Source organism: Calonectris borealis, chromosome 1 (assembly GCF_964195595.1).
Source record: "Calonectris borealis chromosome 1, bCalBor7.hap1.2, whole genome shotgun sequence".
Classification (NCBI taxonomy): domain Eukaryota; kingdom Metazoa; phylum Chordata; class Aves; order Procellariiformes; family Procellariidae; genus Calonectris; species Calonectris borealis.
This window is the reverse complement of record NC_134312.1, coordinates 212,971,867-212,995,453: the sequence shown is the minus strand read 5'-3', so window position 1 is coordinate 212,995,453 and position 23,587 is coordinate 212,971,867. Positions and strand designations below refer to the sequence as shown.

At 36.5% G+C, this 23,587-nt stretch overlaps 1 protein-coding gene across 4 annotated transcripts in view; it reads left to right on the top strand.

Annotated features, from left to right (window-relative positions):
• DLG2 (discs large MAGUK scaffold protein 2) overlaps window positions 1-23,587 on the top strand; it is a 1,041,736-nt gene that overhangs the window by 736,397 nt on the left and 281,752 nt on the right. For all 4 annotated transcript variants that reach the window (XM_075140226.1, XM_075140229.1, XM_075140227.1 and 1 more), the window contains 2 exons: window positions 6,420-6,564; window positions 9,548-9,689. In XM_075140226.1, the coding sequence (XP_074996327.1) occupies window positions 6,420-6,564; window positions 9,548-9,689 (287 nt within the window). The remainder of the gene's footprint in view (window positions 1-6,419; window positions 6,565-9,547; window positions 9,690-23,587) is intronic.

The following is a 23,587-nucleotide window of genomic DNA, read 5'->3' as shown; positions in this document are numbered from 1 at the left end:
CCAGTACAAAAACCCACAAATAGCTAGAAACAAGGTATTCTTCAGGGAAAACTCTAAAATCATTAGGCTCTAAAAGAAAACTTAAGCTAATATTTATCTCTTATAAGTATTAGCTTTTCAAAAATATGCCAAAATACCCTTGCATGTTTGGACCATATCCTGTTGCTTCTTGGCCCATGTAGTCAGAGAGATCAGACTTTTGTGGACTTATTTATGCTTATAGGAAAAGTGATGTTACTCACATATCAAGAGATTTAATTTGATTCTGTTTTCTTTCTGAAAACAGAAGGAAGAAACAGGAGACACTTTCCTTTTCAGAAATTTAGGCTTGCTTTCTACCCAATTCTGTGCTGAAAAAAGCATGTTATTGTTTGGTGGTTTCGTAGGGCTGCAACAGGGTTGTGATTGCACAGTTGTTGATATGTTCCTTAAAGGATCCCCTACCAGTATCTGTTTCTTTCAGATTGTATATGAATGCAGGATCATGTTTGTGTTAAAGTAATCAGAACATATCATTTAAAATGCATCTAGATTGGCATTTGGTTCTGATCAGAAGTGCTCTTTTTAAAGTGATTTTGGCTGTCTTGTGGGATTGTCTTTTAGAAAACAAATTGGATTTTTTTTAATGAAACTGCAATAGAAAATGTGGTCCAGGAGCATTCCTAATTAGCATTGCATTGCAGCTGCAAATGGGCATTTCAGTCAGCAGACTAGATGTAATGCAAACTAACCCCCTTAAAGGGTGTCATATCATCCAGACCCTCTGTTGCTGTGGATCGCTCCTAGTGCACGCATTCTTCACTCAGGTAGGTGCACCTACAGATCCAGAGTTACGCTGCTGTTCCAGTTGATGGAGTACAGGCATTACCCAGTCAGATTTAAAGGAAGAAAACAGTGTGACAGATGGTACCTGATCTGTAGGTTGTACTGGCTGACTAGCACAAAGGAAACACACTAGAAAAAATATATTCTGAGATGGAGAGTGAACCAGTACTGAACCAACTCAGGGGGTTCGGTGGCTGCATCTCTTCTGATGCAGCACTGGGCTCTGAGCCAGATTTACACTGTCATTGACTCTGGCCTTGCAATGCTTTATCTAACATTCAAACGTAGATTTGCTAGGATCGGGTTTTGGGTGGTACCCTAGCAATAAGCTTCCCAATTTATTCCTTCTAATGATACTCTCATCTGATTGTTCCTTCACAGTTGTATCATCCTCATGCCACTTCATTAGCCTTGAGAACATTTTTTTTTTACCAAAATCAAAGTAAACTGGGGTTGAAAAATGACGGTCCAATATAGTACAGTGCCACTTGCACTATGTACTACACTGTTTGAAGCCTGAAGCCTACTGCTCAGTCTCATATTTGTCTGTGAAGCACAAACCCTTGCATTTCTCTGCAAAGAGCAGATCTGGTTTAGGACACTTAGCCCATAACTATTAATAATCTAAACAAGCTAATTTCAGAGGGATTAACAGACTGTGTCATCTGAAGATAGCCAGTTTCTTTCTATTCAGAGTCCAGCATTTGTACAACTAACTCAGGAGTCCATGGGATTATAAGTAGTTAGTTAATCCAAACAGATTTACATCCTCAGGACAAATGATTGGTCTTCAGCACTGAAAAACCTTTCGCTTTTCACAGCCTTTTAAATCATGGTGAGTTTTTCGAAAGGCCATCAGCATGCTAGATTTACAGCTGGCACATCGCTGGTGTTTACCGGCAAATGTTCATTCAGGATTCATTCAGGAAAATCCACTTTCTGAATGAAAAGTAGAATATTACACAAAAGCAAACATTACCACTGGCAAGGTAAAGATCATCTCTTTGTCTCATTCACTGAGTGAATCAAATCTCTCTTACCCTAAATCAATAGGGGAAAGGAATGAATTCCCTTAAAAAAAAGAAAATTAAATAAGACAGACTTATTCCTCCAGAGCTCTTTTTCTGTGATCAGCTTACGCTGTTGTGAATGAAGTTATTCTTTAGAGGACTTGTGCACTCATTTTGGGGATTCTAAGCTTTTCACTCTAGCTACTTCTCAGTGCCTTTGTTTTCCAATATGAATCTAAGAAAACTTCTAAATAAGATGATTCTTACTTAGATTTACACTTCATTGCCTTGATTGTGCTATTTAGGAAAAAAACCACCTCAGTCTTTTTATATCGCTTTGGGAACATTTCTTACTGATTTCCCCCATCACTCAAATCTTCTTTGATTGGACTTATATCTTTAATTTCCTTCTTTATTGCTATATTATTTCTTCCTCTTATTCTTTTCCTGTAATATCAGTATGTCTTTATATCACATACTTTCTATTTAAAGAAACAGCTTCCCTAATTTCTTTTTTACTTCAGATCCTGTTTGCATTTTTGAATTCTCTGTGTATGGAACTTTTCCCATGAGAAAAGCCCCACTTGCTCCATGCCTGTTTTCTTCTGACTCTTTTCCTTTGGCTCCTGTTGCAGCATTTTGTGGCTCAAGCATCCGACTTTTGTAACTAAACTGACCACTCAGATAAATTTCTTTTTTAGCACTTGGCTTAGGGGTTTTTTCCCCCCTTAATTCATTGCTACTTAATTTGGCTTCTTAGAGCCAGAAGGTTGGCATACAGTACCCTTTCTACCCACTCAGCTCTGATGTCAACCTTTCTGCACAAAAGTTTCAGCATCTTGAAGAGTTGAATGCCATATACACTTTGATTTCTTATTTTGTGCACACGTCCCACTCTTTATCTTCTTTACTTCTAACTCAACTGTTTTTTTTCAAACTATATGCTCTGCTAAGGTCATCTCGACAGCAGGAAGTGAAGCTTTGGTATGATGCATTGACTGTGCGACAACCACTGAAAAAGCCAGATTTAGTACTTGAAATTCTGTTAAAATAGGCATCTTCTATGGAAACAACAAAAAGGTCAAGAAATAGTCTTTCTTGGAGATTCTGAGAGATTCTCCTTTCTCTATAAAACTTACCATAAAAAACAATTACAACATCATATTTCCTAATAATCACCATCTCTGGCATGATGTTTTGAAGAATGATATCCAGAGATTTCCTTATGAAAAAAATTACATACTACAGTCATCTTGCAATAATACCTAGGGAGCTGAGCAATATAATTCTTCAATGTATTCAGGTTTTTATTTTTGTATATCAGAATACATACAGATGTCTGTCTTTGTAATCATTGTTTTATGATCAAAAAGTACAAAAGATGTTGATACAAGCACATATTAGTATTAATGGGAATTGTAGGTCCAAAGCAAGGACTACCTTCTAAAAGAAACTGGGAAATGCAGAGTATATTTTGTATACTGTAATTCTAAATTGATGTCGGCAATGATTAAGGAAAGTGGTTTTATCGCCTTCTCAAAGACCTCCCATTTGAAAGAGACCTTATGGCATCACTGAGAATCTTTGTCTTAATGAATGAATCAACATGTTTGTTTGTTTATTTATTTATTTATTTGCTCTTTATTTATGTACATTGAGTCTGTCTTTATTTCTTTGTTTATTGAGAATTGAGCAGTCCAGATCAAAATTAATTAGTAGCAAGCTTCCTTTCTAGGAGTGTTCTCTCTAGAGACGGGAAACATCCAATTTTCTATATATTTGGGATGAGTTTGAATAGCCATTTTGGTATATGTTGCTGGAATACTTTTTATGGCAGGACTCTGTTTACTTTGAAAGGTCCTTCTCTTCAAATTTTCTGCTAGTGTCTTTTCTCTGAACTTCTCTTTTGTATCTTGATTTCATTCATGCATTACCTTCTTTCAAATTCTACCAAGTTCCAGCTCTACATATTTCAGTTTTTCGCAATATTCTGCTCACTTAATCTTGTATATACCAAAAATGAGAAAAAAAAATCATTGTACATAAACTTTGCAATGATCTCTAGGATCTTGAAGTGTATAAAGATAAATATAATGCATAACTGCTCAGAAATTAATTCTTTGTTTAGAATTGCTTGGTCTTTAATTCTTATCTTAACTTCAAGATTTGTACAACTTGTACATAGCGTTGGTAAAATACCTGTCCTGTAATGTTATTGTCAGAGAGATAAGAAGTAGGACCTGTCATAGCAAATATAAGTGTTATATGTATCATACTATATTTTCTGTTTCAAAAACGCTGTTTATCCTCCAGCTGCACAACTGTGACATCCAAGTGTGTTGTGATGGAAGTGCAACAGTCCTAACCATGATTTTTATCAGCTAGATTTCCAGAAAAAAAAACTTTGGAAAAAAATTGCAACAAGTCCATTTGTATATCTTAATTGTTTTTATATGCTCCTAAAAAGACCAAAAGTCAAAATCCAGACCGTGCTGTGATGTTTCATTTTGTGTCTTTTTTTGACTAAGAACATTTATTTACAGCAGCAGTATAGTGGCAGGTTATTATGTGAGGTTTTCTTTACTTCAAAAAGCTTGCAGTTAGGATGAAACACAACAAGGTAGGTACAAGGTACAAACAGCATGGGAAGGAGAAAAGGTAAAGGATAACCGTGAGGTTGTATTTCCAAAAGTGTGAATCTTCAGTATTTGGCAGTTTTGAAATACATAAACAAGAAATGCTTAATTTCAGTCTCTTCTTGCTATCAGCCTAGTAATTTAACAGACATTTATTTATTAAAATTGCATATGTATGTTACTGCTGTTCATAACAAAGAAAACCAGAGAAATTTATAGAAGATGGGTATCAGAGTTTTATTTAAATAGAAGACCTGTCAAAATACAGCATACAGTGTCAGCAGCTCTCCTCTGAGTGTTAGGTTGTATCATTGCTCTTCATGTCAAATTGTCATAACATGCCTGTCATTGCCTCTTTCAATTAACCTTAAAACCAAGTCTGAGAATTATACAAGGAACAAAGTTTAAACAGAATCCTTACATTTAGCAATACTGTCCAATAGCAATCATTCTTTCTTAGTGTTGATGAAATCATCTGGGTATGAAAAGTCCTCCAGTGATTCATAATAGCTGGATTTCTTTCCAGTTACCAAACCCTTTGGCAATAGCTTATTGTCACGGTCAGGTCTCTGATAATTTACTGGTACTAAATTCCCTAGGAAGTATTTTTTTTCTATGATTTACAGCTGTACTATGTTATACTATAGTTGAGGAGCTATTTTTTCTTCCATCTTGCATAATCTTTACAAGGAATCCTTGCAGGAACTGTAGAAGTTGGAGAATGGCACTTTAAATCACAATAAAATGTTTCATACATAACATTCACTGTGAAATGTAGGTCACTGGAACAGGCTTCCAGGGAAGTGGTCTCAGCACCAAGCCTGCCAGAGTTCAAGGAGCATCTGGACAACGCTTTTAGTCATATGGTTTAGTTTTAGGTAGTCCTGCGAGGAACCGGGAGTTGGACTCGATGATCCTCATGGGTCCCTTCCAACTAGATATTCTATGATTTTATGATTTCTGTTGGCTTACCCCACGTGTCTGAAACCTGTATCTACACCCTTCTTTACTTCTTTCCTCTGTCCTATAATTTCTCCATTCAGGATGTATGTTTTTGGGGCAGGGACTATTCACTATTCTGTTTATAGGAGGACAACCTATTATTGACATTCTGTGGATACAGTGGGTTTATATGTGAATAAATTTTATATGCCTCTACAATAAACCACTTCTGACACTTTTCTTTTTATTTTCTTTCTCTGGGAGTAAAGCATAAATAGGCAAGGTTTATTGCCACCATTTCCTTCCCTATTTAATCTGTAGTCCTGTACTCTTATCCTTGCTCTTGTTAAGTATTTTTCTTTTCCAATAAAGCACAGAACTAGTACTATATTCTCTTACTTTTTCAATGTCTCTTTCCTGCGCTTCCAGAAAACTAACAAACTTTCACACTGAAAATCCCTTTTCCCACATCCATAACTGCCCTTTTTCATTTCCTGCACCTCATAAGCAGCCCCTTATTTTGTATACCACTTTGTAGCTCTTATTATTTCAATGGTCAATGTCATATCAGGGATGGAAAGATTTGGGGGTGTTAAGTATTTCTGAGGTGCCAAGAGGTGAATTTGGGCAGTTCATCTTGATAGGTCAAATAACGTAGGCAGTTTCTGTAAATGATGTGGTGTTAAGTTATTTTGTTATTATTAAATATAGTTTTATGTTAATGATGATACTGGTACCAGAATATCACAAAGGACTTTTCTACTGACAAGACCAAGTGCTGTCTCAACTCATTATGATTCTGTGATATTATCAATACTGCTACATCAGTCTTTGAATATGCATGTGCTAAGAAAACTGTATTTTCTACCTTCTGCAATACTGCTTCTGTAATCTTCAGTGCTCTTTGTCTACAGCATTTTTCCCAACATTGTGATAACTGGAAGGCTGTGTCATTTTTTGTGTCTATTTCTGCATTCCAACTCACCTGTCTGATTTCTCCTTTAAGGTAAATAATTACAGTTTAGAAGAAGTTACCCATGAAGAGGCAGTAGCGATACTGAAGAACACGTCAGATGTAGTGTATCTGAAAGTTGGAAAGCCCACCACCATTTACATGACCGATCCATATGGCCCACCAGATATTACTCACTGTAAGTGACTTCTGCAACTCATTTTGTAAGAGATATCAGTTTGTCAGATGATTGAGGTTTTTTCATAGCTTGTCCAAAGTACTCCATTAAAGTTTGCGAAACAGCTTGGAAGGCTACAAAAATGAAATATTTATTGCCACTTAAGTATGCTACACTCATGAAATATTACAAATAATATAACTCTGCTTAAGTATTTTTGCAGCAAAAGTAACAATGTAGCTGATGTACTGCTGTGCTGATTCCAATTAGCCATTGTCCAGGTGATCAGACTGAACTGTAACTCTTGTGACAATTACAATAATAAGTATATGCAAATATATTTTAAAATATGATTAGAATTGTAGACTGGAGTCCTCCATCCACTGAAAAATCAGAACAAGCAGCAAATCGTCTTGTACAAACTTAGTGAAAAGCCCGAGGCAAATATATATCATATTTGAATAAAAAATTAATTTGGAATGTAAAAATCACTGCTCTACTTACAAAGATTTACCTATTTTCTGTGTATATCCAGTTCCTAAATTATTGTTCCACTTTGCTTTATGCTCAGTCTGTCCACTAACTTTACATATGTTCATCTGCTGTTTTTTCACTGAGGCCTTATTTGTCCTTGCATTCAGTGTAAACTCTGTTGTAGGAGAAGTTGTTGAAACAATATAGTAAAGCTCAGTGAAGGATCTCGTAGGAAGGGAAGATGATTTTATTTTAAAACAAACTGATTTCAATCAGGCTGTTGTATCCACGTACTCAAAATCATCTAGGCTCATGTCCAGCATTCAGGTAGAAAGACGTGCATCCAGGTGCATTGCCAGGACACCCTGAGATGACCAAGTACAAGGGTGGGTGGCTGTGGAGTCCTTATCATACACATATACCTTCTTCTTATGTTGGCAAACTCCTTGCTGATGTGCTTTTTGTGCCCTTAAGGAGATGACAGCAATTAGGATCTTCTGTCTTTCCCATCTGTCCCACTTACACATGTCAGGATTTACTCACTTCTATTTTGTCTCCTTATCTGAGTGTCCTAGGCTCCAATCTAGTCTTTATCTCCTGCCCTCATCTTTTAATGGCTTGAGTCTTTGTTTTAGTTTGGGTGTAGGCTGTCCTGACAAGTTACATGTAGTGATGTTGAGTATTGATGACCTATTGATGAATCTAGGTGCTATCAATACATGCCATCCTTATACCCCTCCTGCCAGTCCTCCTGGTGTCCATACCCAGGCATTCCCATTCCCTTTTCATTCACAGCAATCTTAACATTTCAGTTGCAGCTCTCTATACCCCTGGTGCCTGTTAGTCTGAACAGTTCATTAGTAAAACTCCCTTTTTTCATTTAGTTGTTCATTTAAAACTGTCTGCCTTGGGTTCAACTACCAACAGGGACCAGCTGCACCATCTAACAACTGGATGGTGGTTTAATTTTTGACAAGAGCTTCAGCAACTGATCCACACCCATCTTGATCTCCTGGCAATAATCCTAGGGGCACATAAGGCCACCCAAGGGCTGGGAAAGGCAGATTTTCCCGGTAAATGTTAGAGATTTAAATTTTTCTGCACTTTTGCATAGTGTTGCTGCTGTGGACTGACAAAGTTGAGGGAAAAGTGAAATATCCATAATCCTCCTTATTCAGACTGCTCCATAAAAAAACAAGGGAAGGTTTTGTAACATGCACGTCAGGTGGTATACTCAACTGTGCTGAGGATACCTATTTAGTTAGCAAATGTTACAACAGATGGCAATTACGTTGTTCAGTAGCAGTCTGGTCTGGCTTTTAGCAAAGCCCAAGAAGTAAAAATGCTAAATGTCCCTATCCAATCTCCCGCTTTATAATACTTTCCAAAATAATAATTTGGGAGTTCTAAAACAGTGTGTTTTATTATGTCAGATTATAGATCAGCAGCATACGAGAAGACAGAAGTAATTCTAGAGGGAGAGTAAAGGTTGAAAAGATTTGCAGTAGCCCATCCCAGGCTGTTGGTGCATACAGATTCATTTATCCTCAGGGAACCTTTCATTACACCTACACGTTCAGAGTATTTCAGAACGGGTAATGGCCTTTCCCTGTAGAGATATTTTGTCTTGAAACATTCTGTATCTCAGCATCTGAAAGAAAGACTGAAACTAATACTAGAAAGTTTAGCTGTCATCTTCTCATGAGAAAATTACTCATAGCTCATTGCAGAAGCACGTATCATTGTTTTTTCCTGTTTATCATTTCCTTTTCTAATTACATTAACTAGAGATTGAATACAACTATTATTACATATCTCCAGTCATAAATATCCCCAGTAACTTCAGAATAGCAAAAAGCAAGCAAACAACAAAACCCACAGACCCTATATAGAATCAGACAGCATAGTCCTGTAATTTTCATTATTAATCATTAATATGTAAGAGACTTGTATCCGCTTTCTATTTCAAATATACAGATTTACTGTGATCTAAATACCATCTGTGTTGGTACTGAAATTTCAATTATATTGGGAATTTTGGCACCTTTAGTAGATCACAGCTTTAAATCTTCACCATACATAATTCTTGCCATACATAAAATTCTTGCTCTTGTCCTGCATTGAGCTCTTACTATATTACTCCCATTGCTGTATATTGGAGCCAAAAAGAGGAGTGTGCTTTTAATCTCATTCTCTCCCGTTTACATTTCCTTCTTCAAGTCAGTCCTAATTGAAGAAAATGTTTCCTGTCTCCCAAACTATCCTTTCTTATTCAGATCCCCTCTAAAGAGTCAATCCCTGCAAATTATTATTATTATTACTAGTAGTATTATTATTATTAACCTTTCAGGAAAACTCCAGCTGTTCATTCTTTCTTGTTACATTTTAAGCTCTCTCAGGCAAGGATTGTCTGTTTTGATGTTATTTACAGCAATGAGTGCATTCTTGGTACTTAAATAAAAATGGTGCTTTTCTGACATCTAAACAAACATGAAAGTGGCTGACTAGAAATGCTTATTCTTACCATCAGCTTACTCTCCACCAATGGAAAATCATATACTCTCTTCTGGAAACAATGGCACTTTAGAGTACAAGGCATCCCTGGCTCCTATCTCACCGGGAAGATACTCACCCATTCCAAAGCACATGCTTGTGGAGGACGACTACACCAGGTCAGATGCTTCTCTTTATTTGTTACCTTTCATGACAATTGCAAAGGACATAGGTAAAGCATTCAGCACACCTCAAACAGAATACGGCATATAGTTCTTTTCACCCATGTTCAAGGGAAGATGAATTGAAACGGTTACAGGTATGAAGACAACTAAGAGAAAGATCACACCACTGAATGCTGACCTGAGGTCCATGTTGTCTGGGTGCAATCCTGCACTAGTTCCTAAACAACACGGCTGCACTAGAACAATGCTGGCAGTGAGCAAAATGTTCTGCTTCTTAACACAACTAGGAGATCTCAAGGTCACCTAGCTCACTGCATGTATGGGTGGAGGGACTGTATGTGCATTGGTACCCGTCCATGACAGTACACTCTGAAAGGTCCAGCCTGTTTAGTCTAGTGAAAACGCGGCTGAAATAGCCTATAATTGCTCTGTGTACACACATTGAAAGATAAATGTTATGGAGAGAAAACACTACAGGAAAAGAAAAAAAATGTATAAACTGGCTGCAAATAAATATAGGAGGGAAACTGGAAAAAGTTTCTTAACCATTAAAGCAATCATAATATGAAACAGTTTTCTGTGAGAGCATAGAGGTTAAAAGGAAACTCTTTATGCAGTGGCACTTGATACCTTCATAAAAGGGGGTTCTTTGATGTGATTATCAGCAAAATGGCCCTGGAAATTGCTTCTAATCCCTTTTTTTTTTAATAATCCCAAAAGAATTGTGACTACTATATGGAAGTATAGTAGCAGAATTGTATCTATGTAGTTGATTTCCAGGTAGCAAAGACACATAGGAGAATGTTGGGAGGGTTCTTTTATGCCTTGTGTTAGATCAGCTCTGAATGTCACTGATGAGACAGCGTGTATTTATCTTTTTGTTTGAAGAGCGCTACCATTCACTTAGAAGACAACAATTGTTACGTTTGTAAAATAAACCCTCATTATAATGTCTAGTGCCACAGAAAATGAGAAATTTTTTTTTTTCTGTGCTTCATTATTTATAAATTCATTGTGTTTAAAGCTAGGAGGGAGCTGCTCGATCATCTAACCTGACCTACTGTGTATCTCAAGCCAAAAAATCTCATCTACTTATGTATTCATCAGTTTCATAACTTGCTAATTTGCATTTCATTTTTCTTGTTGCATATGATTACGATCTCAAGCTGCTTAACTAGTTGGATCAGGCAGATTCAGAGTAACTAAATCATGATACAGTGTTTAATCAGGACATAAATGTATGGAAACCACACCTGGCTTCCCTGGCTTGGCTAAAAGAATTTCTCCTTTGTTTTGATGGAGGATGCAAAGCTGACATTGCTTTCCTTCAATTTATGAGACATTCAATTAGGATGAATTTTCTCCAAAGGATTCCAAGGAGTTACATTTTTTAAATAATAGTTAAAACATTGATTTCATTAAATTGTGCATCAAGGCTTTACCTGCGCTAGTACTGACCTCATAATTTCTAAAATGCCTATGTATAGGAAGAATACTGATATAGTATCTGGGTTACAATGATGAAGGCTTTGTCAATAAGCTTGTAGTGATGAATTCTCTCCTTCTGTAATGAGATGTCAGCACCATTATTACTAAGAAAGAGTTGGCAAAGTTTAAAAACAGGAAAAAAAATCCAACCTTAAAAGTAGATAATAGCTAAGAAGACCAAGCAGTCACAGAAAGTGAGGGAAGTAATCCTAAAAAAGGAGAAAAGCTGCCCTGAGAATTAAAAGACCATTTAAACAATTACAAGACCTGTAGGGGAATGAATAAGTATCTTTAGGCAGTCCTGTGTTTCTTTGTGTTCCATGTAGCTGATTTTAACTTTCTAATTACTTCTACCAAAAAAAAAAAAAAGAAAAAGAAAAAAAAGAAAAAATAGTCGTAGAAGAGAAGACAATGACAGTCCTAGCCCATTAGTTCAGTAGATTAGTATACAGTAGAAAGTATCAGCCCATTAGTATCTACTGCATACAGTAGAACGCATACTTGCTCAAAGAACCATGCAGAATATATATTGAAATTAATTAGTATGTCTTTTTGATCTTTTTAGGAAGAAAGATGTATTCCTATCCTGATATTTTTGGTTTGGTTTTAAACAAGTTAATTTTGCTGGTTTAGCTCCTGACCAAATAGTAAAACCAAATACTGACACAGTCTGCTTCTTGACTGAGATATTCACACCAATGTCCATTTTGTATTATTTGGGGAAAAAATGAATGCCCAGAGAAGCTGTGAATATTCTGTGAAATGCTCCTCGCCTGTGTTCTTCTTCCTATCTGGATTTCCAGATTAGTTGTCTAATGAAGGGCTGATATTCAAAGTCTTCTGTGGCATTGGCACTATTGACAGGAGAGGCTGACTCTACAAGCATGACCTTCTGTGGAAGGCGTGTAGCGCTGGCAGAAATAAAGGTGTCGAGTAATAGGACCAGACTCTGAATGCAACAGAGCAAATCAGATGAAAATCTCGTAGTTCTAAACAAGTATTTACTTCGACCTGTTGAAAAGGAGAAGGCTATTATGGACTTAACTATATTAGTGATAATAGCTTATATGCTACACTGATACGGACGATACAAAAGCACAAAGATAAAATTAATGTAGTCATAAGAAAAATGGCACTTCTTGCCATTGCATTTCCTCACTGGACATACATCATACAGCACTAACTGAAAGACACCCAAACAAGAGCCAGAGACCAGGTTTCTCCTCTGACTACAACTAAGAAGCTCTGACCTTCAAAACCGAACCATTTAACCCTTGAATGATGCTGAGCCTTTTTTTTTCTAAATGTGCATGTAGCTAATTATTGACTCAAGTGGGACTATTGAAAATGCCACAGTTAATTCTCACAGTGATTTTCACAGCTATGAACTGAGAATAGTGAATGCACTCTTTCTGTGCAATGTCATGGGGTTTGCTGGTGAGTTTGCCATTAAAATAAGATATTTGGAAAGTCTTTGGTTTTGACCAGTTTAGAAAGACTTAAAATCTTTTGAAAAGTTAATTATCATATTGATAATTTTAGTAAAACCTATAGATCCCTTGATTGCAGCATTTATAATTAGGTTTCCTCACATAATTTTTTATAATTAAGATGATTGCCAACTACTGCAGTGCTATCCATTAAAACTACCTGGTTCTTGCTATAGTAGGTTTTCAGGGCTAATTTACATGGTGATCACATAAGGAAATTTATTACCCGTGCAGTCATAATATGGCAACACTTCTGGCAGATTTTCATTTGTGCCAACTAAAAATATTTGGAACAGTAACTTCTCCTCTATAAGAGGCTTTTGCAATTTTGTAATTCTTTGTACACGTGATTTGAGTGAGGCTGATGACAAGCTATCTTTCAACTTACTTGCTGTAATGAATCTATTGGTAAAACTTAAATGGTTGAACATACAACTCAATTTGTCCTCTTTCTCTTGCTTTTCTTTTTTGTTTTTTTTTTCTTTTTTTTGTTCCAGTTGTAAGGTTTTTTTACCTAAATAGTTGTATTTTGCCTAACAAAAGTAAGCGTTTCTGTTGATAAAAACTTGTACTTTTTGGTCTGATATTGAATCTGCATCTGAAAAAAATTCAGTACAACTTTTACTTAATAAAACTATGGGGAAAAAATAACTTAATCTGAGCACAAGGGATAGAAAAGTAACAAATCATCTTCAGCCACCAGTTTTAATGAATCTGGATGTTGTATTTTAGTTACGGAGCTTTTATAAATGGTGTATATTATTGGTCCAAAACACTGTCAATGATAGGCATAATTTACTTTTTGTTGTGATGGATTCATTTTAAATTCACTCAGGACAGAAGCTTTGCCTTCCTGTATTTTTTTTAACTATTGTCACCTTTTAAAATTTAAATAAAATAACACAACTTCAGGTTAGTAGAATATGCGATCAAAAGCTATATGCCAAGTAACTCTATCAATACAATCATCATCATTCTCCAAGTAAGTCCTTATTTGTTTCAGTTTCTAGTAAGATTAAAGTGTTGTGCAGGCAATCATTCCTTGATTGCATTGCTGACAATTTCCTAATGCTGCTAGAGGGGAGAAACAGGAATAATTCTCTGCTTGACCTGCTGCTTACGAAAAGGGAAGAATTAGTGGCAAAGGTGGTGATAAATAACAGCTGGGATCAGAGTGACCATGAGTTGGTTCAGTTCATGATTCAAGGGAAGTCTGGAAAGGTAGCCAGCAAGTTATGACTGTAGACTTCAGAAGAGCAGACTTCAGCCTTTTTGGAGAATTGCTAAGCAAAATCTCTTGGGATGCTGTCACAGAGACATAGGGTCCATGAAAGATGGATGATTTCTAAGTAAAACTTATTGAGAACTCAGGAATGAACCATCCTGTTGAGCAGGAAGGAGGGGGATTCAGCAGAAGGCCTTCTTGGCTGAGCAAAGATCTTTCTGGTGACTTAAAATGCAACATGTAGACAAACATCGCTTGACTGCTTAATGACAAAATCAGAAAGCTGATTGATTTGATCTAAGACTTGCAAGGGTCATAAAGAAAAACAAAAAGTGATTCTGCAGGTGTGCTACTTTCAGAAATGAAGGTGATATTTGAGGAAGGGAAAACTGATGAATGGGGGGGAAGACAATGTAATGACAGACAATATAGAAAAACTGAAGTACTCAACATCACCTTTGCCAGGCATTTAAGGGACCAGAAGGTAATTGGAATAGTCAGCATAGATTTACCAAGAGCAAATCATGTTCTTGTCCAGCCTGGTTGCCTTTCGTAATGAAATGACTAGCTGTGTGGATGAGGGGAGAGCAGTGGCTGTCCTATACCAACCAGTGCCACAACACAGGTGCTGCCTTGAGCAGGAGTGCCTCTTTGCTGGATGAAAACACAGCTGACTCCAAAGGCATACCTGACCCATGCCATAACTCCCACAGATGTGTGTCTACGATCTTCTGTGGGGCACATGGTGATTCCTCTTCTCCACTAGTTGCCCTGGGGAGTGGCTGGAAAGGTATTTCTCACACCTCTTCTGTGGGCAGGAGAAGCTGTAACATGGGGAGCACCCTTTAAAACTCCTCCAGCAGCTTCTCATCCAAACATGAGGAAGTGTTGGACAGACACGTACAACTAATCCATAGCTGGAAAGAAGATATGATTTGTAAAGGTTTGGAAACCTTCTGGATAGACTTTTGGATATCTCCTGTCACATTGCTCACTAGCCTTCTCTCAGCACAGCTGTGCTCATTTGTATGCAACGGCAGACTTTGGTGAGGTTTTTGACATAGTCTCCCACAACACTCTCCTTTGAAAGCTGAGGAAGAGTGGGCTAAAAGAAGAGACTGGGTTGGGAACTGACTGAACCAGTAGGCTCAAAGGGTAATGATCATCACTTGACATCTGTCAGGTGGTCAGTGATGAGCAGAGTAGCTCAGGATACCTTGGGCGTCAGTGAATATCTTCATCAATGACCTAGATCATGACACAGAGTGCACCCTCAGCAAATTTGCAGAGGATAATAAATTAAGGGGGAGTGGTTAACATGACAAATGGCAGAGCTATATTCCAGAGGGATCTTGATATACTTGAGGACTTGGCCAGGAGAAGCCTCATGAAGTTCAGTAAGAAGTCTGCACCTCAGGTGGGACAGCTGCACACACTTCTACAGGCCATGAAATGAACATCTGAATTGCAGCTTCATTGAAAATGACCTGGAGGTTACAGCGGGTGCCAGGTTGAACATGGATCCAGGAGTGCACTCTCATTGCCAGTCAGGTAATCAGCATACTAGGCTATATTAGGAGAAACATGACCAGCAGAAAAAGATAAGTTATTTTCTAGAAGACTGTGACTAATTCCTGTTCTTTGACTTCAAGACAGTTGTGGAAAAACATGAGAGGGTCCAACAGATTCTCAGAGTCCTCAATCACACAGAGGTTAGAGGGATGCTGAGGGAACTGGGACTTGTTTAGTGTTGTGAAGCAGAGGCAATCTAATTAAGAGGCAATCTAAAAACGCCCTATAAGTACTCAGTAGCAAAGACGGTGAAACCAAACTCTTCTCAGTAGAGAAGGACCAATGGCCACAAGCGTTGGCTTTGGATGTTCTGATTTAAATTTGAGAAGAAAAAAAAGGCACCAGATGGGTGGAGTAGTGCTGGAGCAGGTTGCTTAGAAAGGTTGTGAAATATCCACCCTTTGAGATTTTTAAGATTTGGCTAGATAAAATCATGGCTGATCTGACCTAGTGTTGGCAATAATCCTGCTTCAAGCATGAGATCGGATGAGATGACCTACAGAGATGCATTCCAACCAAATTTTCTATGATAGTAGGAGGAAAAAAAGTGGTTTTTTGTTTTAGTCTTTTTGTGGAACATTCATTACTAATACAGCTGAGAGAGAAGTTACAATTAGTCTTTAGCAAATGTCTGCCTTCCTATTTCCACAAATACGGAAATTATAGCCTAAAATTCCTGTAGCTTTTAGATGTTCTTTCCTTCTGTCTTTAACAAACAACATCAGCAAAAGACCCATAAAAATAAAGAATGACCATCCTGAGTTTTTACTTCCTTTTTAACTTCAGAAAATGTTAACATCAAACTTCTGTGCTTCAGCTGATAAAAATTCACTTTAACATTTAATTCTGGCTAGATATTAAAGATTCATGGATTAAAAAGCTGTCTGAGTTATCTGTTTTGCTGTGAAAAGTATGTTTGATTTTTTTTACATGCATCTTTGCAAAATAACATTTTCTGGCTGAGGAGGAGGTGCTGGGGATTGGAAAGGAGAAAAAGGAGAACCATTAAGTTAAAATCTCAGGGGATTTTTTCCCTGTATTGAAAGTAGCATTCCTTAACTGTTTCTTGTTTACTTATATAAACTAGCTAGTTGAATTGAGGATATTTTATGGAAACACCTTTAAATTTGTATTGATACACAGATTTGACTTTTCAGTATTAAACCATTAAAACTAATTTTATGGTTTGTGTGTTATAAAACTATCAACAACAGTTTTCTGACAATGGTTTTATGAAGCACAACAATAGGAAAAAAAGAACTGCAGTTTTTAGTAATGAGTCCTGAAAACTGTTCCTTTGGGATCTCTAATGAGTTGACTTAGATCATCCATCGACAAAATATTCTGCATGTTTTAAAAATGTATATTTGCTGAAAGGAGTTAGCTGCATTTCCTGTTAGTTTCTGTGTGGGAACAGAATTGAAACTCATGTTTCCCAGACAAAGAAGATCGTCAAGTATTGTAAGTAGAACTTTCAAATGGTGAATTTCACACCATGTTTTTGACCCAATGTTACTATATGAGTGATGAGTAAAAGATACGTAGAAGTTCACTGATGCAGTTATATGAATATGACAGGTAATTGTGAGATCTCAACAGTCATATCACCATGCCTAACCCAAACTCAGCATGTCACCTATGCCCTAAAGAAAATAAACTATATGTAGTAATATGGGGAGACTGATAATGCCTTTTATTTATTCTTCCTGTTAACTCACTTGTAACTTCGGCAGATTAAGTGTTCAAGTTAGTCTTTTCATGCTCAGTTTTTGCCTGGGGCTGGATTTGTTTATTTAGGGATAGCAACGGTCGCATGTTTGTTTTGCTTTAAAATTTAGTGTAAATTATATCTATTGTTTTTAAAGTAATTTTAATTAACCACTATTATTATCAAATTAAATTGCATTTAGTTTTAACCATAACAGTTTGGTCATTTAAGAGATGGAGGGAGAATTACATTGCTTAGTTCATGTTCTATTCTATTCTATTCTATGTAAAAATTTTGGTGATGATATATATTTTAAATGCTGTAATACTCTATACATAGCTTCAGGGTGTTGAAGTATGGCAGCTGATGAAACTGATTCCACATAGTATTTCTACTGCATTTGTGAAAATCTATCTAAATGCCAACAAATATAAGTCTTTGGAAAAACTGCAGTTCATTTATCCTCCAAAAGGTATTTAATATTTTTTGCAGTAGAACTCTTTAAGATTCCATACTCACACTGTGGTATATCAAAACTTCTCACAATTTTGTAATACTGACTAGATTCTTTTAAAAAGCCAGCATGATTGAGCACAGCATTATATGGCCAAAGCTAGTTTTCCTCTGTACTTATTTTTTCCAGCCATTTCTGACACAGAAACATAATCAGGAGTGATTCTGTTCTGTGCTCTGAATGCCCAGTCCTGTCAGTTTTTAACACTGAAGAGACTGGAGGAATAGGGGGAGTGTGTTTGGCAAGGCATTATGGTGAGATTGGGTGTGAAAATGAAGGAGAACTTGTCACTGGTTGTGTGAGAATGGGAATCACAAGAAGGGAAGACTGGTATTTATTGGGTAAGAAAACTTGGATTTGGAAGGGGAATTTAGGACAAGGAAGAATATAAGTGAGAAATGAGTGAAGAGGCATGAAGAAGCAGTAGAGAAAAACAGCCTGGAGAAGAGCGGCAATGAATTTCAGGGCTGCTGAACCAGCAACTCCCTCAGACAGTGAGACATGAGGTTTGGGATAATCAATAGTTGTGCAAGAAGACTGGGGCAAGGAACAGAGATAGAAAGCAGGTAGGAAAAGTTGCTGATAAGATGTTGGCAGGATCAGGCTAGAGGCATCTCTCTGTAGAAAAATGGAGAGGAACTCAGGTTTCTGGGGTTTGCATGATGCGCACATGATCCCACGAGGCAGTCCGTCATGATAGTTCATCTGCATTGCCTGTTCGTCTGGAGGACGACAGCCTGCTGCTGCTACTGGTTACTCCCTGTCTTTCATGAGGTAGAGTTCTCATGCTCTAGCTCTTTGGTTGGCGACCCTGCTGATGATTATGTTGAATTCAATATGGTGTCCCATAATAGGATTTCTTTCTTGGATTAGTCTTTGGTCAATCTCAGGAATTATTTAAAAAAAAAATTAAAAGAACACTATTCAAGTTACACGTTAAATGTTCAGTTAAATAAAGAAAAAATTAAGTTTGTCTGTATAACCTTAAATTAGACCCTTGGTGAAAAACAATGGTACAGTATTTAGGTATACTATCATCTAAACATGTCTACTTGTAGAACACCTGTCAACAGCTTTTTAGAAAAAAAAGTCATGGTTGTATTTCTTAGCTCTATGTTATTATTTATTCCCTTCAATGAAACACGAAATTGCTAAATTATAAAGCAACTGTTTTACATTTCATGTATTTAATACACAAATTTTATCATCAAACTAATTGTTAAACTTTACAAATGCATAATAATTTTTTGCCTATCATAAGATTTCATTTTGCTACCCCAAATTTATTTTAAATAAGTCTTAACTTGGGAGAATAATTTATGTTAAAGTAAAAATTTAGCTATTGTCAAGTTACCAGACAATCTGTGACATCCTGAGTAATCCACACATATTTAATCAGGCCTGTCAGAGATCCCCAAGTAATAAGATTTGAATATTTCTAATACAGTCAGTGGAAGCTACTTATTACTTAACGCTTTAAAAAAAAAAATCCGATTTCGGAATCTGCTTTAGTGCTTGTATGGAGATTTTTGAAATGAGGTAGTAGGATTGGCAGTGATAATACATATGGAAATGATAAGTAACATTTAATAGTGCACAAAGGAAAAAGATAACCTTAAGTACATACTACATGTATCATGGACATGGGCTCTTAAAGCAGCTATTGCCACTTAAGAAAGACACCTTGGGATGATTGTGGTTAGTTCTGTGACATTGTCAGCTCGGTACTCAAGAGCAGTCAAAAAGGTAATTAAGAATGGAAATAGGATCTGATAGGAAAGATGAAGTGTGCAATAATGTTTTCCTGTATGAATCTATCATGCATCCAAGCCTTGAATACTACATGGAGGCAACTGGAAAAAGCCCCAGAAGAGGGTGACAGAGATGAGCAGGGGTGTAGCATGGTTTCCAGGTGGAGATAAATAACCAATAATTCCAGTATAGAAAAAAGATGTCAGAGAGAGATAGAACAGAGATCTGCAAAAGTACCTGTGATATAGAGAAGGCAACAGGCAACGACTATTAGCACTTTCTTACAACTCAGATACAGGGAGTTTACAATACATTGCCAAGTTTAAAATACATAAAGATCGAAGTTTTTGAAATGTTACCATATGTTATCAATGTGCAACCAAGTAACAGGCTTACAATACAAAACGTAGAGGTTTTTGGGTATGTCACATGATTAGTTTGTGGGACTCATTTCCACAGGGTGTTGTGAAGCCTAAGAATATAAAAATATTTAAATACGGCTGAGGATAAGTGCTCAAATTCATGGTGAATAGGCCCACTAACCACAGTTTACTTGGATTTAGTTTCTGGTCTACGTGGTCCCTAACCTGCTGATTTTCAGCTGCCGAGCACAGAAGGGTCATTCTTTACTGGCCCTGTTTCCTAAAAAGTCACTGCAAGGCACTAGGACCTTTGGTCTGATAGTCTCACCATTCCTATGTGAAACAGCCTTCTTTTCCATTACTCCAATAGAAAATCGTTACTGATTTTTTTCAAATTAAGCAGTCGTTCATTTCCTAATTCCTAATGGCTGAGAATAAAGAATGTAGAATTGGGTGTAGAGTATTAAAAATTCTAAATTATACTTATGCCTTCTTGTAGGCCATTTAGTTTGAAAACCCGATTAAAATGTTTAAATAGTATTGTTAAGAGGAACAAGGCAGCCCTTACTCTTCGTTACTGTGCTAAAACAATTGCCGTGATCTTAAGCACTTGTTTTGCAGTTACAGAAAACTTTAAGGCTCATGAAAATAGCAGTTAATAATGGAAAAGCTGAGAAATCATTGATTATAGAAGGATTTCCAGAAAGAGCTACAGTAATGTACTTCTGGTATTCTCTTCCAGCTCTTCACACCCCTTCTCTGTCTTTCATTTAATTGAAATAAACATGTCATATGAGTGACTGGGTCTTATATGAATTGGCAGGACACAACCTATGAAATAAAATCAACTTTCAATTCTAAATAAACCTATTAAACAATAAGCTATGTGGTTCTCCTAGAAGGCTATATGAACCAGAAACTAAAAGAAGTCATACATAGAAAAATCCGTGGTTATTAGAAGTGGAAGAGTTCATTTGTATTAAATTGCCATAGATTTTTGTTTTAATAGTGATATACTTTTAAAGACAGTTCTTTGCACGCTTCTCAGCAACATTATATTAGCAGTATTAATGTATTAGTTGTTTTTACCAAACTTGGGTACAATTAAAAATTGCTACTCAAAAAAAAAATGTTGGAAACCTGTAGCATTGTGAGATTTATTTTCTCTCAGATTGAATTTAGCATTTCCTGGCTGTCGCCCTGCATACTCAATATGCTGTGAGAGCTTAGCTGGTTTCTTTCCATATCATAAAAGGTTTTAAAATCAAAAAAATGAAACTGTTAACATTTAATGTGCTATGTGTTGGCAACAGAACCCTGCCAAACAGGATTCTGCAATAAAAAAAGTTAAAATTAAATTGAGGACCCTGCATGATGCTGAGGAGAGAACGGTTTTAATAATGCCATTTTCTTATGACTTCTGTTGTGCAATAAAGCCACCCTGAAACAATAACACAATGATGATCCAAACAAGAAATAATAAGGACTACAAACCACTAGGAAGATTTGCTTTCTTTATACAATCTGTTATGAAATAAATAAATAAAACCAGTGTCAGATCAATCTTCTACCTCCCGTTGTTACTGTTAGTTTTTCCACCAATTAGTTATACCTTACTATGGAAATTGTGCCTTCTTGCAGTTAGGTCTATACTGATTAACAATTCCAGCTTTCAATGGTTTTTTTTGGCTAGAAAAGTAGTTTATGACTATCTGCTGTTATACTACCATTTAAAAGCTTACCTCGTGGTGTTAAGTGACTTGATTCTCCTGTGATTGAATTATCTACTGAGGCATGCTCAAGCCAAGCTATGCTACTACTTACATGTTCTGTTGCCTTTCCTCTACTATTGTATGCCTGATTCTCCTGCTAACCTAATTATTGCTGTCCATCTAGACCTAGCAGTTGCTGCTCTCATTTATCACAGAGCTTGGTTTTTAGCTCACTGATAAAGACAGAGAACTGTAATGTGTGTTTGTCACTAAATAAACAATTTAAAGACAGAAAGGGAGCAGATCTGCTAAATAAGAAGTTACAGCAGCAGTTATTTTTCAGAGTAGACTCATATTAGATAATTACTCATTAAAATAGATACTACAATTATCCAAGAAGTATACAGTAATATTCACACATTTGGCATTTTAAGGGGATTTTTTGCATAAGTATTAAAAAAAATGAAGATAATGGATAAAATAAATTCCATAACATAGTTCTTTGTTCTTTCTCATGTTAATAATTACAAAAACTGCTTAGCATTTATTTTAAATAAGGCAAAACCTCTGAAGCTGTACCTGCTGTATCTGCAAGTGGTGCAGCAATTGCAAATAAACTACAGTGAATCAGTCCTTAAATAATACATATCTAGCTTTTACACTTTTGTTACAGCATAGTAAATGACCTGCTACGTGTTTTTAAATTCATTTGGAGAATTAATGCATCATAAAATAAGGCCTCAGTGTTTATGTTCAGTCTGGCTCTTAATTATTTTGCAAGAAAAGTTGAGGTGACCTTGACTGTATTTTTTCAGAATGGCACATTAGAAATTAGTTCTAAATAGCATTCTCCTTATCCCATGCTTTGAGAGAAGAAAACCTGTCTCTGTCATAGCACTGGAGAAGAAGTTATGTGAGACAGGATTTACCAGGTGGGCTGATCCCATTGGGTAGAAGTTCTTTCTTCTTCATCCAGTAAGGAGAAATATGACGAGAAAATTCTGCATTAGAAGAATCATTTAATAAAGCTGGGTGGTCTTTGTAATTATCTTCTTTTTTTTTTTTTTTGGGGGGGGGGGGGGGCGGGATTGTTGTCTTCCAAAGTGGGTAAGTACTATTGTAGCTAAGTATTAGTTTGCCATAAAGAAGGTGAAGAGTCAGGAGAATATATGAAGACAGTTTGTTGCAGCTAGTATCTCATACTACTCTCAAGGATTACTGGCCTACATGAGCACAGTTTGTATGACCAGGACAGTGATCTGCCCAGTATGTTTTAATCATTCTCCCCCTTTCCATTTTTTATCCCAACTTTCAATTATTTTTACACCATTTAATTTATATTTAATAAATCAAGTTGAGAGAGAACATAAGTTTATACTGGTCTGAGCTGGATCCTTGATGTCATGTACTGCTTATTTTTCAAGTTCTTGCTTTTCTGTGCCAATAAAATGTGCAGCCAGGGCCCAGCTGTGCAATTGGCAGTATTAGCATATGCATCTGAGTAATATGAAGGTATCTAAAGAACAAGTTCTTTAGTCTATGATCTTAATGACCTTGAAGAATGGCATCTGATGGTAAATAGGTGGCTATGATGATCTCAGACCAGTTCATAGGCCTTACAAGAAGTGCATTCATAGCTGGAATTAACTGACACCCTGAATCCTATTCCAAGCAAAGAGTCCAAGCTTTAAAAGGAATAAGAAGTTTGAATTCTTTTTCTTAACCTTAAGACCCCTCTCTTCAGCTCAGTTACAGAGGGTATGTTGTTAGCTAGGTCACTATATCACTTACTTATATAATATCAATGAGTAGAGGACTTTATACATCAAGGTGACTTGTTCCAATTTTCTGTTACCTTACCATCCAGCAATACTGAAAGCAGTGAAAATACTAAATGTTTTAAAATTTGCTGGGTTTCACAAGACATTTTGTTAGGGCTCTGTGTTTATATTTGAAGGACTAATTTGGTCTCAATATCTAGGTAGATATTGAATGTTTACCTTCATTTTGCTTTTGGAAGCAGTTTGTAACTGTCAATTAACAGAGCAATCCCTCATATCTATCCATCT